Here is a 13,472-nt window from a genome sequence, read left to right as displayed (position 1 = left end):
ATGGCAGACCCCAGTGATGCTGGAAGCCTACACCCTCCATGGGCAACTAACCCGGATCTCCAAAGCACCTCCGGGATGGAAACTGGGAGGCACAGAAACAGTGTGTGTCCCAAAGCAAGTGGAGACATTGGAGAATCGAACGTGCTGGGTTTGAGAAGGGTCCTGAGAGGCGGCAACAGTCTGGAGAAGGGGCACAGCCACCCACTGGTCAAGTCTGCTGAAACTGCCCTGGCGATCACTGGGGGACACACTGGAATGCCACACTGTCCCCCCCTTTATTACCTAGTCCAAACTTTATTCCCCCTAAAAATACAAAATGGTTCAGAAAGTCACTTTTCAATCTTAAGAGCCTCGTTGACACTCTGCCTTGTGTGAAGAAAGCAACCAGATGAACATGGAACTGCAAAGGAGAAATACTTCACGTAATCCAACAACGATGTGCATGTGGGTACCTAAAATTAGCACAATATGATTGCGTAGTTTCTCTGTAAGGGTAATTTAATGTATGGAGTAAATTTTCAAATGCAGATTGTTTTAAGTACCATAATAGTATACAAAAATAACTGGGATATCTAAAGATAGTATCTGAAAAATTTATACACAAGTTTTCCCAACATGAGTTTCAAATATTCAAAGCATGGAAACAAGTGAAGACGGGTTTACATGCTAGTTTATATTAGTTTCACTTGTTCAAATGGTCTGTAGGACATCCTATTGCTCGAGGTGCCCAGTTTAGGACAAGGAGTGCCAAAACAATTATTTGTGAGAACACCACGGTGTTCACAAGTAGTCAGAGATGCAAATAAAAACTTAAGCAGTTAAGATGTTCATCGTGGAGTGAGGCCACTGCTTTCTTAGCATTACAGCACGTTAGTCTCTGCAAGCACAGTGTCCTAGGAAGCAGGCCTTGCGAGATTCAGTGAAGGAGCGGGATGCCTACGCTTTAGGCCAGAACTTTATTTCTGTCTCTACTCGTAAGAAAAACACTTTTGTTCAGTAAAGGTGAAATTCTACACAAAAATAAAACTGGACATTTCAGATCTTCCCAAACAACCCCATGGCTGTGCTCCCCGAGTAACCTCCTGCCAGAGAGAAGTGTGCCTTGATCCTATCAGTTCTACTGAAATTAATTGCTCTCAAATGAGCAAATCAGTAAAGGCAGGGTCCCAAAGGACATAGGAACAGTGAAACAACAATGAAAAGGCCCCCAAATTTTAGAAATGGAAGCAAGCAAGCTGCTGTCTGTTCTTCCTTCTAGACCCAAACCACGTTGGGCACTCAGCAGCGGGGGCATTTTTCAGGAAACAGGTAACTGAAATCTGTTCTCTTAAAATTTCCCAACTTTATTTTGCTTGGCACATAAGTTTCCAAAGTGAATTCCTGTTCATTGTTTCACGGAGACTGACAACCGAGGTTGTTAGGGAAGGTGTTACTGTGCTTGTATTATGAACAAGAAGGTAAAACTTCATACGTTATGGGACATGCTAAAGGTCACGGGGCTAGAACTGTAGCTGAAAGGGCCAGAACTCCCAGAAGAGCGCTTGTCAGTACAGGAGAGGTTCCATCAAGAAGGAACTATGGTATTATTTCAAACTGCCTCCCACTGATAGAAAGGGAAGCTAGGACAGAAACTAAATTCCTGATGTTAACGTATTTTTAACGTTAAGGATGGGGTACAGGCCACACTCCAGCACCTCACTCTAACTGAACGGTGCCCGAACAAGCAGGCTGGGCAAGGCTTAGCAATCTTTCTTTTGAGACATGTTTATGTCAACAGTTTTTGCTTTTGTTTTAAAGTAGAATTTTGAAGGGATTTACTAATTATAAATATGATTAGATATTTTTAAAAATTGGAAGTATTTTAAAATCATTAGAACACAGATAATTTCAAAACTAAATATTATTGAGGCCTGCACGTGTACCTCTGAACAAATAACAAAAAGCCTTCTACTTCGAAATATAGGAACATATGCAGTTACTAGAAGCAGACAAGATCAAATCATCAAAACACCAAACCCTAATACTGACATTTAACACTTGAGCCTACAGACGAGGAACAGGCACAGAGCTGAACCTTGGTCACAGAAATTTGGTCGCCTATTCCTCAAATGGAGGCAAGGTAACTGAATGTGACCAAGATTTACAACCTGTGCCCCCAGGGAGGATGCCCTCGTGCTACGGCAACATGTGGCTGCCTGAAACAGGAGACACAGACAAGTTCAATTTTCAAAATGGCCCCAAAACTATGGAGGTTGTATTTGTGTGTGGCAAATTAACAACAAAAAAATACTATTTTCATTCTCTTTTACTTAAGACAGAAAACCCATTTAGCCATCCCCACATTTTAAGAGAATGGCAAATATTTCTCCAGGATAACTATCACTCACAAAACCCTGAAATGGCCATCCTATGATGGGGAGAACTCAACAAGAATGCAAGATCTCATTCAGTGTTGTGTTATTAATTTAAAAAAAAGTTTAAGTCTAAAGCTTTTATTCATTTTTATTTACTTTTCCTTTTATTATTTTTTTAATGAAATATCATCAATGTAAGTCTTTCCATCAGACTGTCCGGCCCAAATTATGTAGGCAAATATTTACAAGTGAAATAATAAAATACAATGTTTCCACTTAAGATCTTCAAAAAGGTATGTGAACCGTTATTAGAGTTACTCTGGACTCCAGACTCTTCGGTGGTTACATTTTGGAAAGACCACAGCTTAAGAACTAACCTTCCTGACTCAAGTAGTGCAGCAAGCAGGAGCTTAAATTGCTACCGTGTAAGAGCATGCTTTCAAATTAAGAGATCATGGGCCTGAGTGACTAAGCAGCACGGAGAGTGGCCCATTTCATTAGAACTCCAGAAAAGACATAACCCAGGCTATACTCAGACGGACCTGCTCGCCCTGAGACCTTCGCCCTCTGTGCCTATAAGCCAAGACGCTGGCTCGGTGCTCACCTGTTCTGATAGCTGTAGTAGGCAGCGTCGCGAGGAATTGTACACAGCTGCTTCCCGTAGCAGCACAAAGTCTGTGGGGAAAACTCATACTGCAAAAACAAAGGAGAAAATACTAAAAACGTATCCCAGTGACTGTCCTACAATGCTCTAGTTCACTAAGAAGAGCTGTCAGATTCAGCTAGTAAGATATTCCTATTGGTACATGGTATAGTTTTCTAACAATTTGCATAGCTGTTTAATAAAGACATTTTTGGATTCCATGTGACAGAATCAATGTCAAAAGACATTTGTTACACATCGATAAAGGTACAGAGGAGCAGCCAGAAAGGCATAACCCAAGGTCCTCCCCAATAAGCAACTCTAGCTTTGATCACCCATTACATGGCTTCAGGCAATCGACTTGTTTTACAAATGCCCAGACTCCATCCGGGTCCTTCCCAGAACAGAGGTGGGATACAATGTGGAGTCTATCATGTTATCATAATACCTGCTCTGGCTAATTTAACCGGCAAAGTTCACTTTCCAAAAAAAGTCTCAACTGTACCTTGCGCCCACAACAATATCCAAGGGACTGCATGACGGGGTCAATTTCCTGCTCAAAGACCTCAGCAAGTTTGCTGCAGAACTTGTAGACCCGGGACGTCTTCCGGTTATAGAGCCAGGCGTTGTTGAACATGAGCCAGACGTCATCCACATACTGCCAGGGTTCTTGGTACTGCCCCGTGTCCAGCTTCCGCTTGATGGTGGAAAGGTCCATAGGGTTCTTGACAATGTCAAAATAATCCTTAAAGACAAAAAAGTCTCAGTCTAGTGGATCCCCCCAATACTAAATGCCAGCCTTGCATAGCAGCTTTATCTTAAACAAAACAGAAACAGGAAGTACCAGAACAACTTCCATTTCTAATAGCAACAAATGGGAAATGAGAAGAAAATAACCTCTGACCTTCCTCTGGTTGAATTATCTAAAACTGTAATTAGTTTTGTCAGGTGTGACCAAATTATTTCAAAGGCAAAGAAAAAAATAATATTAATAAATTATTTAATAAAAAAATGGGTAAAAGATGTTAATAGAAACCTCCTTGGTTTTTACAATTTATTTTAAAAAAGGTTTATTTATTTTTGAGACAGTATGGGCGGGGGAGGGGCAGAGAGAGAACAGGGCAGAGGATCCACAGCAGGAGCAGGCTCCACCGCTGTCAGCAGAGAGCCGGATGCAGGGTTCGAACTCCCAAAGTGTGAGCTAGTGACTTGAGCTGAAGTCAGATGCTCAACCGACTGAGCCACACCCTGATGCCCCGAAAAATTTTAAAGTAAGGATTTTAAACCACGGAATTAAAATGGTAAGCACATTTATCAGACAATATGTTTTTCTAGAGATTTACTCTTGGTCCTGGCAAGCAAGATGAAATTCCAAGACAAACACAAAAACAGAAACAAAAATAGTAACACTGCTTAAAAGAAATCTGTTGGGTCACTGTGGCCTTTGCGAGACGACCCAGAGATACCAAAATGAGAGGCCCAGGGGCGCCTGGGTGGCGCAGTCGGTTGAGCGTCCGACTTCAGCCAGGTCACGATCTCGCGGTCCGTGAGTTCGAGCCCCGCATCGGGCTCTGGGCTGATGGCTCAGAGCTTGGAGCCTGTTTCCGATTCTGTGTCTCCCTCTCTCTCTGCCCCTCCCCCGTTCATGCTCTGTCTCTCTCTGTCCCAAAAATAAATAAAAACGTGGAAAAAAAAAAAAAATTCAAAATGAGAGGCCCAGGTGCCTTCCAACTGATGATGACCAGTTCTTGAGACGAAGGCTCACACACAGCCCCAAATCTAAGTGAGGCTCCCGGGGCTGTGTGTTTGCAGGCGGTGTGCCCCGGTGCGCTCCCCCACCTCGGACCCTGGGGCAGACAGAATAGGTGGGGAAACACACACCCCACCCAGTGAGTCGAAGGTGTGTAAGAAAGGTGTGCTACTGATTCGACAGAGAAGTTTTTTTACAGGCGAAAAATCTTCCAAACAAGGGTATGCCACCCAATTTTGAGGTGAAACACGGACACCCAGGAGCTACGCTGGCACGGTTACGCTGTCACTACGTGAACTTACCGGGATCCCTAGCAGCTGGGGGTCCACAGGCTGCCGGAAAGGCAAGGACTCCGGGTCCTGGCGGTACAGCGCTTCCAGGGTTGGCATCAGAGCCTGGCGTAACTCTTCCGGCTTAAAGACTGCGGGTAGAAAAACCAGGGGATGACACCATTCACGAGGCACGCAGACGCCTCACCCGCCACAGTCCAAATCGAAGCCCGGTCTGCCTCTCTAAGGGTCCAGCTCTCTCCACCCCCACGGCCACCTGCGCCACCAGGCCTGCAAGGGCCCCCATTCCCAGCAGGGGCCGTGGACACTCTAAAGCTACGGTGTGGGGCTTCTGCAAATACAGTAACGGGGTTTTAAAAGTGCACCTACGTCATGAGACCAAATACCACATTGACAAGTTCGCCTCTTCAGTAAAAGGGTTTCCAACATTAAAACTGTGTTGAACCAAAAATGAAGCTAACTCCCAAATCTGCTTGAGCCAATGGGTAGTAATAAAGCCATTTTATTGGAAGGGGCCTTTCTTCCTCTGGTGACACTCTTTCTGTCCTTGGCTGAGGTAATCTCAGGCACCTGAGACAAACGGTTTTGTATTCCCACCTCACAAACAAATGTACACACTAAGAGAGCTACCAAATCAAATATTTTCCCCCAAAGTTCTGTGCTGTTCTCTCCACCCCTCAGCCACTCCACTTCCTACTACGCTTTCCGTTGTCACCAATCCAAGGATGAACACCAGCTGCCAAATACATTCAAGACGGTAGGTTCGCACAAAACCCAATGAGTATTCACGGCCAGGAAAATGTGCGTGACAACCCACGAAGGCAAGAGGCGGCTCAGGCGGCAGTGCTCAGGTCGTGCCGCGCCCCGCCCCACCCCGCCCCGCAGTGGGGACCACTGGCGGCCCAGCGCCACTCCCCTCTGCGCGCAGAGGCTGGGCCTGCGGAGCGGATGTGCCCGACAGGAGCCTCACGAGAATACACATCCTGCCTTCGGCTAACCCCTTCTCTTCTATTCTGTTCTTTACAGAAGTGGAGTAGCATTTGGTTTTCTTTGAGTAATTCTTTATAAGAAAACAATTATTTAGTTAATCAACAGCTTTTGCATTCTTCTTAGGCCAGAGATCAGCAAACTCTGACCCACCGGCCCAGTCCAGCCAGCTGCCTTCCTGCGTACAGCTGGGGAGCTAAGATTGGTTTTTATGCTTTTTAATGGTTAGGAAAAAAAGAAAAGAGTAGTATTTCATGATACATGAAATCAAAGGTTAGTCTCCAGAAGTAAAGGTTTATTAGAATGCAGTTCTGCTCTGTCTGTGGCGGCTTTCAGGCCACGAAACAGAGTGGCTGCAACAGAGACCGAACGGACGGGGGACGCAAAGCCCACGCGGACTATCTGGCTCTTCATGGGGAGCGCGCTGCCCCCTGCTGGAGGCTGCATCCCCTCCTGGTGGCAAGCTCACACGTGGGTCACTTGGGTCCATCACTCATTTACTCGCTCACTACACATTTGTTTAAGACACCTATGCCGAGGGAAAAGCATTTTCAAACGCCTGTGTTCAGCCGCCAGCACTTCCTCAGTCACATTTCAAGTGCTCAGGAGCTACGTGTGGCTGGTGACAAGCACAGAGAGCACAGAGAAGTAACGTTCCTGTTGTCACAGAAAGTTCTAGCACTGCTCTAGGCCCTTTCCAAGGGTCTCCGAAATCGTTTACTTTCGTAACATAAAATGATTTTCACAGTAACACTAGGCCGTCATCTTCCTGCCGCACCGTGTGGACATTTGCACGAATAAGCAAAAGGAACCACGAGTAACATCACTCGTGCCGCAGCACCATGCAGGCAGAGGCACCAAACCCGACTCAGTCGTCACCGTGCCCTGTGCTGCTGTGCACACAGAGGAAAACACGGCAGCCGCACTCAACAACATCCTCGGTCGAGGAGTAAACGTTATTACTGTTAAGGATCTCAACCCTTGGCTACGCGTCTTGATCTCGCAGCACCGAACAGGAAGCGGGCGTCAAGCACTTCCCGTTGTGCGGCCAATGCCCCGGGAGGAGGCGCTCGTGCGCATGGGAAAAGCGGAAAAAGTTCAAAGCTGCTTTTCTCAGCTCTGAACAGTACGACTGGGAAAAAGACCGCTAGGCAAGCTCCAGGTATTCAGATGTGGGTATGTGGCAGATACTCTCCCAAAAAGGAACAAAATGGGCCACTTACACCACGGACAATACACAGTATTTGTTGCCAATGATAAAATTTGGACTTAGGTCAAAATGAGAATTTGGAGAAACTTCTACCTGCCACGTGAGCTTGATCCGACAGCCTCTCAAAATTCCCAAGACTTCTTTTGAAGAGATTCATAGTGATGTTAATAAATGTGATTTTAAACCAATAGTGTACGGTGAAGGGGCGCCTGAGTGGCTCAGTCAATTAAGCGTCTGACTTCGGCTCAGGTCGTGATCGCACAGTTCATGGGTTCGAGCCCCAGGGTGGGATCTGGGCTGAGAGCTCAGAACCTGAAGCCTGCTTCAGATTCTGTGTCTCCCTCTCTCTGCCCCTCCCCCGCTGGCGCTCTATTTCCCTCTCTCTCAAAAATAAAATAAACATAATATATCGTACAGTGAAGTATGCTGACATTTGGAAAATCGGCGTAACTCAGCAAGCCGAATTCCAAGATGACCAAAGGATCGTGCTATTAAAAAATGAAACAACCCACCCCGCCACGGGTAAAGGATTCATTCACAGCACAAGGCAAACAGATGGACTGTAATGTCACCAAGCATGACACCTTCAGTGCTGCTGTGGACCCAGACTGCACACTGCAACTGAGTTCTGTGAAACTTCCACTCACTGAGTTTTGGTGTAGTATCAAACAAGAACGCTCCCAATGAACTGAAACAAACGAGGCAGCACAAGAGAGCTGGTAGCAGCAGACAGGAGAGTCCAGCCGTGTCTGCCAGACTGAGTCGCAATGTTGTAAAGAAAACGCTGTCACGACGCTAAGTATGTTTGCTCTGGGAAGCTTATTTTTCATAAAAATATGTTATTCATGGACGCCATGGAACAGGTGTGTTAGAGAAATACGTATTTTTAGATTTCCGACAGAATAAACAGCGACATAATCCACACAAACAAAACCTCTGGGGTCCTCAATTTTTAGGAGTATAAACGGGCCTGAGACCTGAAAGCTTCTGGTAGCCCATTATCTCCAGGGTCCCTCTCACTGGCAAAATTATAGAATGTCAGCCTCTGATACATCTCTGTCGTCTTTCCCAAATGTGTCACACGCAGTCCTTATCTTTCTGAGCGACATCCCATCTCCAAGGGTCACCTAACAATGTTCCAACGCCCTGTTAACCTCCTTACTCGGGACCTCCAATGGGCAGAGAGCATCCTCACTCACGCGCCCCTCCCGCTGCACCAGGCCACTGGGGCCCACTGCGCTGCACCCTGACTCTTGGCACCCCGCTTCCCATCCATATCAGCGCACACATGTGCTGCCTCGGTGAGAATTTCCCTGGACTGGCTTTCGGGCGTCCTCCTGCTCAAATCTACCAGTGGCTGTACACGTCTCGCCAGGCAAAAGCCTGAGCTCCTCGGCGGGTGCAAGGACTCGGACGCACCCACCCCTCTGGCCTGTCCTGCAGAGCCGTGGCCCGTTTCTCATTCCTCCCATAAACCCTGTGGGTCCTTAGGCCAGAGTCCAGCTCGCTGTCGTCATTTCTGAAGAGGTAAGACTGGGGGAAGGGCAGGCAGGTAAGATATAAGGGGAGGGGCGGATACTTTACTGCTTCAGCTTCTAGCCCACAAGTGTGGGATCACAACACGGTGGAAAAGCAGCACAGTTCAAAAGTTCAGGAAACACAACCTACTTTTTTTGCGTGGCTGTGAAGGAGATGTTGACTGAGAGGCGGCCCCATTAGCGCTGCTCTCTTCTTCCTCTTTAGTTTCTACTTTGACTTCCGGTTTCTTCTCGTCCACTTCCATCGGTTCAGATTTCTGTTCTGTTGTGTCTGTTTCTTCTTTAACTTGAGAAGATCCTTGCAGATCCTCCTCCATCATCTTAAAAGAAACAAAATTACAGATAATGATGTACGAATATCAAAAACCTTTATTCTAACTCAGCCTCATCGGAAAGCTCTTAACAATCTATCCGGGCCTGTCAAAACCTTCCCCTGCTCAGCGCTGCATTTACCATGCGCTCCTCTCCTCGGGGAGGAGTGGAGCACCTGGGGCCAGGTGAGTTGCCTTAATACAGCACCGCTGCAATTAGAGTGCTAATGTAACAATTTTACATGCCAGAGTGCGGAAAAGACGTGGCCCCCACGCACCCATGACCTGCTCAGTGCTTGTACAGAGAGGAACTCCTACTTTGGAACAAGACTCTCCTTGAAAACTGGGGCCAAGTTTCAAATGCCACATCGCTCTGAGGGCCAGGGAGGTGAGAGAGACAGTGCAGCGGGAGGCGTGCAAGCCGGCAGAGGAGCAGAGACTCTGGCAAACTGGGGCGCCCGATCCCCATCTAAAGGCTGCGGCTGGGGCTCCCACCCAGACTGCCGCCACAGGAGTGCGAGCACAGTGCTGGGGGAGCTTGTGGTTTTCAAAGAAAAGCCAGAAATCCAGTATTACTTGTAATTCCTTGTTTCTAAAAACATTGCGTGGGCCAAACAAAACCTGTCTGTGGGGCTGGATCTAGTTTTCAACTTTTGGCACAGGCGAGTTCGTGGGTGAGCACGCCCTTGTGCCTTCGGGACTCTGCAGAGCCGTGGTGACATGTCACTGGATGATCCCGTCATTTAAGATATAAACTGGAACTCTTCATTTCTGGCAAAATAAAATGAAGCCTATACCTAGTACCTAAAAATAACCAATCTGTTTTTAATCTGTACCTTCTTTGAACCCGTAATCAAGCAGGATATTAAAACAAAAGGCAGGGTTGTCCACGGAGGGCCTGTAGCATCTCCCCTTGGGACACTTTAGGGACACTCGTGCTGCACATTTGCTCACGCCCGGGAACGGCACCTACCGCAGACCCCGGCTCCCCCTTGGATTCACTGGCATCAGGCTCAGTGTCCTCAGTCTTGACCTCTGCTTTCATCTCCAGCATCGGTGCCTCGGGTCCTGGCTGCTGGGAGTTGGTTTCGGCGCTGGCCACCGAGGAAGGAGTGGGGACCCGGTTATCGATGCTGGCTGCTGCCTGGGAAAGCTGTGGAGAGACAAAGATCATCATCTTTGTTAACACCACAGCATAAACGACGTGAAACTCTGCGGCTGAACCAATACACGCTTTTATGTTACCATTTCTCAACACTAACCTAAGAGACACAAAGAACTAAAGAACAGAGAAGTTAAAATAAGAATCCCAGAGGAAGTCAGCATTGAGCAGAAACACAAACAACTTCCCACCAAGAATGCAGAGATGGGACAGCAGGGCTTTCTACATTTTGATATAAGACTAGTTTCCAGAAGTTTTCTACCCAAGTCACAGAACCTCCCATTTTAAAATAACTGGGGCGCCTGGGTGGCTCAGTCAGTTGGGCGGCCGACTTCGGCTTAGGTCATGATCTTGCAGTCTGTGAGCTCGAGCCCCACGTCCGGCTCTGTGCTGACAGCTTGGAGCCTGGAGCCTGGAGCCTGCTTCGGATTCTGTGTCTCCCTCTCTCTCTGCCCCTTCCCCATTAGCAATCTGTCTGTCTTTCAACAATGAATAAATATTAAAAAAAAAAAATTCTTTAAAGTGAATTCCTTCCAATAAAGCCATTGGCGTTTATCGTAAAAGGCTGGAACTCAGATAAACACGTATACAAGTAGGAGTGCGTGCCCGTATGGAACAAGAACATATAATTATCCTGTTAATTGCAGGAACAGAGGTGGTGGAGGTAGTGGAGGAATAAGCAAACATTAAGGGAAGGAACCACCACCAGAATTCTCAATTTTCAAAGTCTCATCTAATGGAGTTTTAATTAAATAAAAGAGAACATAAAATAACACAGGGATCTCATTTATAAATAAGAAACTTAAAATAAGGCTAAATAAAAAGCACATTCCCTATGGAGAAATACAAACAGTAATGTTGTATGGAGGTTGTTGTTGAGATTTATTTTGATAGGTTTATAAATAAAACATCCTTAGTCCGCAAGAATGAAGTTCACGTATTTCAGGGGGAAGGGTGGTTTCTAAGTTAGGCTGATAAGACGACAGACAGGAAGATGTCAGCGGCCACCAGGGCAGGGGTGCAGAGGGTGGTGAGTGGGCAGCACCGGCTGCTCGCTGCCAGCAGGTCCACGGAGCACGGGGCAGACCTGAGCCACAGGAAGTGCTAACCTGAGTCTGCCATTTTGTCACGGGAAGAAAAGTCTCCCGGTCTGAAAACAAGGCTAACAGGTGAAGGCAAAGCACACACAATTAGGTACGCGTCTTGTTCACCAAACACAGTAGTCTAAGAGAAAAACTACTAAAACTCAGAGGATGTCAACCTGGGATGGATAATGGGGAACACACGGCTTCTAAGTATAGACAGTTTAAAAAATCTACAGAGGACCCATGTGGGATTTCTTTATAACTGCCCATTTCTGAAAACTCATTTAATTAAGGAAGATAATCTTAAATCACATCCAGCCAAACACAAACACGGCCTATGGAGCCAATGTCGGAAATCAAACACAGCTTGTTATGGTTGGATTCGGGCACAGATACTTTCTGGGGCTGCACCGAAACGCTGTAGCAACTTCACGACAGCATTTTTTATGGAGAAGTTCTCCATTATGAGTCTCCACCCAAAGACAGACCGCAAGGCTCACCGGTGTGCCGGGAGGCTGGGCATGCACAGGCGTCGGCTGCTGTTGTGATGACTGAGGGGTGGCCACAGACGGGGGCTGGACTGGGGTCTGAGGCTGTGGGGTCACCTGGGCCTGGGCTGCTGCCTGGACCGTCGGGGTGCTCTGGGTCTGGCTGGCACTGGGCACCGAGCCGGGAGTCGGGGTAGGGGTCTGCCCGGAAGACGACACAGGAGTCGATGGCTGGGTGGGAGCTGCTGGCTGGGGAGGAGTCATCCCAGGCGCCGACGGGTGCTGGAGAGACGGCATGCCCGCGGCCGTGGAAGCAGGGGGTGGCGTCTGGTGCAACGGTGACTGTGTCACTGGTGGACAAGGCAGCTGGCTGGCCTGAGGCCCAAGCATGTTCAGAGGGTTAGGAAGAGCAGCACCAGGCACCTGTCCCTAACGGAGGGAACAGAGTATGTTAAAATAATTTCCCCCATGTCAGAATGTGGCAATAGACTTGAAGAATTAAATGCACGAAAATCTAACCACGGTTTCCTGGTGAGGTCTGCCGGTTTCAAGAGAATGTTCCATTTGTAACAATTCACCCAGCTATACACTTACAACAACATGCACTTTCCAGCAAAGTTACTGCTACAAAATCTCTCTCGTACCGTGACTTACAGACCCGCTGAAACGTCTGGCTCAAACGAGCACGTCCACTCAGCTTACTAGCATCGTGCTCCAAAGCATCTACCCACAGCTCAGACCACTGGAAAAAGTATTTCTCTTTTGCAAAAAAGCTGGGTTACTGAAACAATGAAATGTTTCAGTACAGTGATTTGCAACTGGGGACACGCTTCACATAATTATTTGCGGACTTTTAAAAAACAGATCCCAAATCACTGCTCTCGGGCAGGGGTCTGCAAACCAGCAACCGTGGCCAAATCCAGCTAGCTGCCTGTTCCTCTAATAAAGTCTTATTGAAACACAGCCACACCCCCTTATTTCATTTATGTGTGAATGAATATGCCTATGGCTGCTTTTCCACTACAGTGGAGCTGAGTCGTTGAAACAAAGACCCTTATGGCCCACAGAGTGAAAACTATTTACAGGACAAGTTTGCTGTTCTAGAGCAAGGACGTACTACAGACATTAAGAATTAATTAACAAATATTTAGTGAGTAAATCTAGTGTAGCCAATGACCTCTTTTCAATATACTTCATGTAAAAAATTAAAACATGAATATTATCTTTCGGGGGAAGATGTGGCCTGTTTTAAATACAGGTGTATCAGCACACGGCAGCAATCTGATGCCCAACAGTTAACAATGGTCACAGAGGGGAAAAAGTGAATAATGAATGGGAAATAGTTTTCTTCAGCCTTCAACAGAGTACTTACAAACACATTCAACAAGAAGGGCTCAATCGATCTAGTTAGCCTGATTCACCTGGGATGGTCAGAGAGACAGACAACAGGGTATTTCAACCCAATGGTCAGGAGTGGAGTCACAGGGCCTTTCCTCACCCTTTAACACTCAAGGTCCCTCAGGATCACATTTGAATTTAAAACACACCATTAAAGAGGGCCTGGGTGGCTCAGTCAGTTAAGCATCCGACTTTGGCTCAGGTCACGATCTCACGGTCTGTGAATTTGAGCCCCACACTGGGCTCTCTGCCGACA

General features: G+C 47.0%; 1 protein-coding gene across 6 annotated transcripts in view; it reads right to left on the bottom strand.

Moving 5' to 3' along the window:
• Positions 1-13,472, bottom strand: part of LOC123589147 (CREB binding protein) — a 129,314-nt gene that overhangs the window by 23,093 nt on the left and 92,749 nt on the right. For 5 of the 6 annotated variants that reach the window (XM_045460826.1, XM_045460827.1, XM_045460828.1 and 2 more), the window contains 6 exons: positions 11,831-12,247; positions 10,057-10,236; positions 8,903-9,092; positions 5,050-5,168; positions 3,503-3,742; positions 2,959-3,047 (listed from right to left, as the gene is read on the bottom strand). In XM_045460826.1, coding sequence (XP_045316782.1) covers positions 2,959-3,047; positions 3,503-3,742; positions 5,050-5,168; positions 8,903-9,092; positions 10,057-10,236; positions 11,831-12,247 — 1,235 coding nt within the window. The remainder of the gene's footprint in view (positions 1-2,958; positions 3,048-3,502; positions 3,743-5,049; positions 5,169-8,902; positions 9,093-10,056; positions 10,237-11,830; positions 12,248-13,472) is intronic. The other variant, XM_045460829.1, reaches the window with a different exon arrangement.

This window comes from Leopardus geoffroyi, chromosome E3 (genome assembly GCF_018350155.1).
Source record: "Leopardus geoffroyi isolate Oge1 chromosome E3, O.geoffroyi_Oge1_pat1.0, whole genome shotgun sequence".
NCBI lineage: Eukaryota > Metazoa > Chordata > Mammalia > Carnivora > Felidae > Leopardus > Leopardus geoffroyi.
The sequence above is the reverse complement of the archived record's forward strand: the minus strand, read 5'-3'. Positions and strand labels throughout refer to the sequence as shown.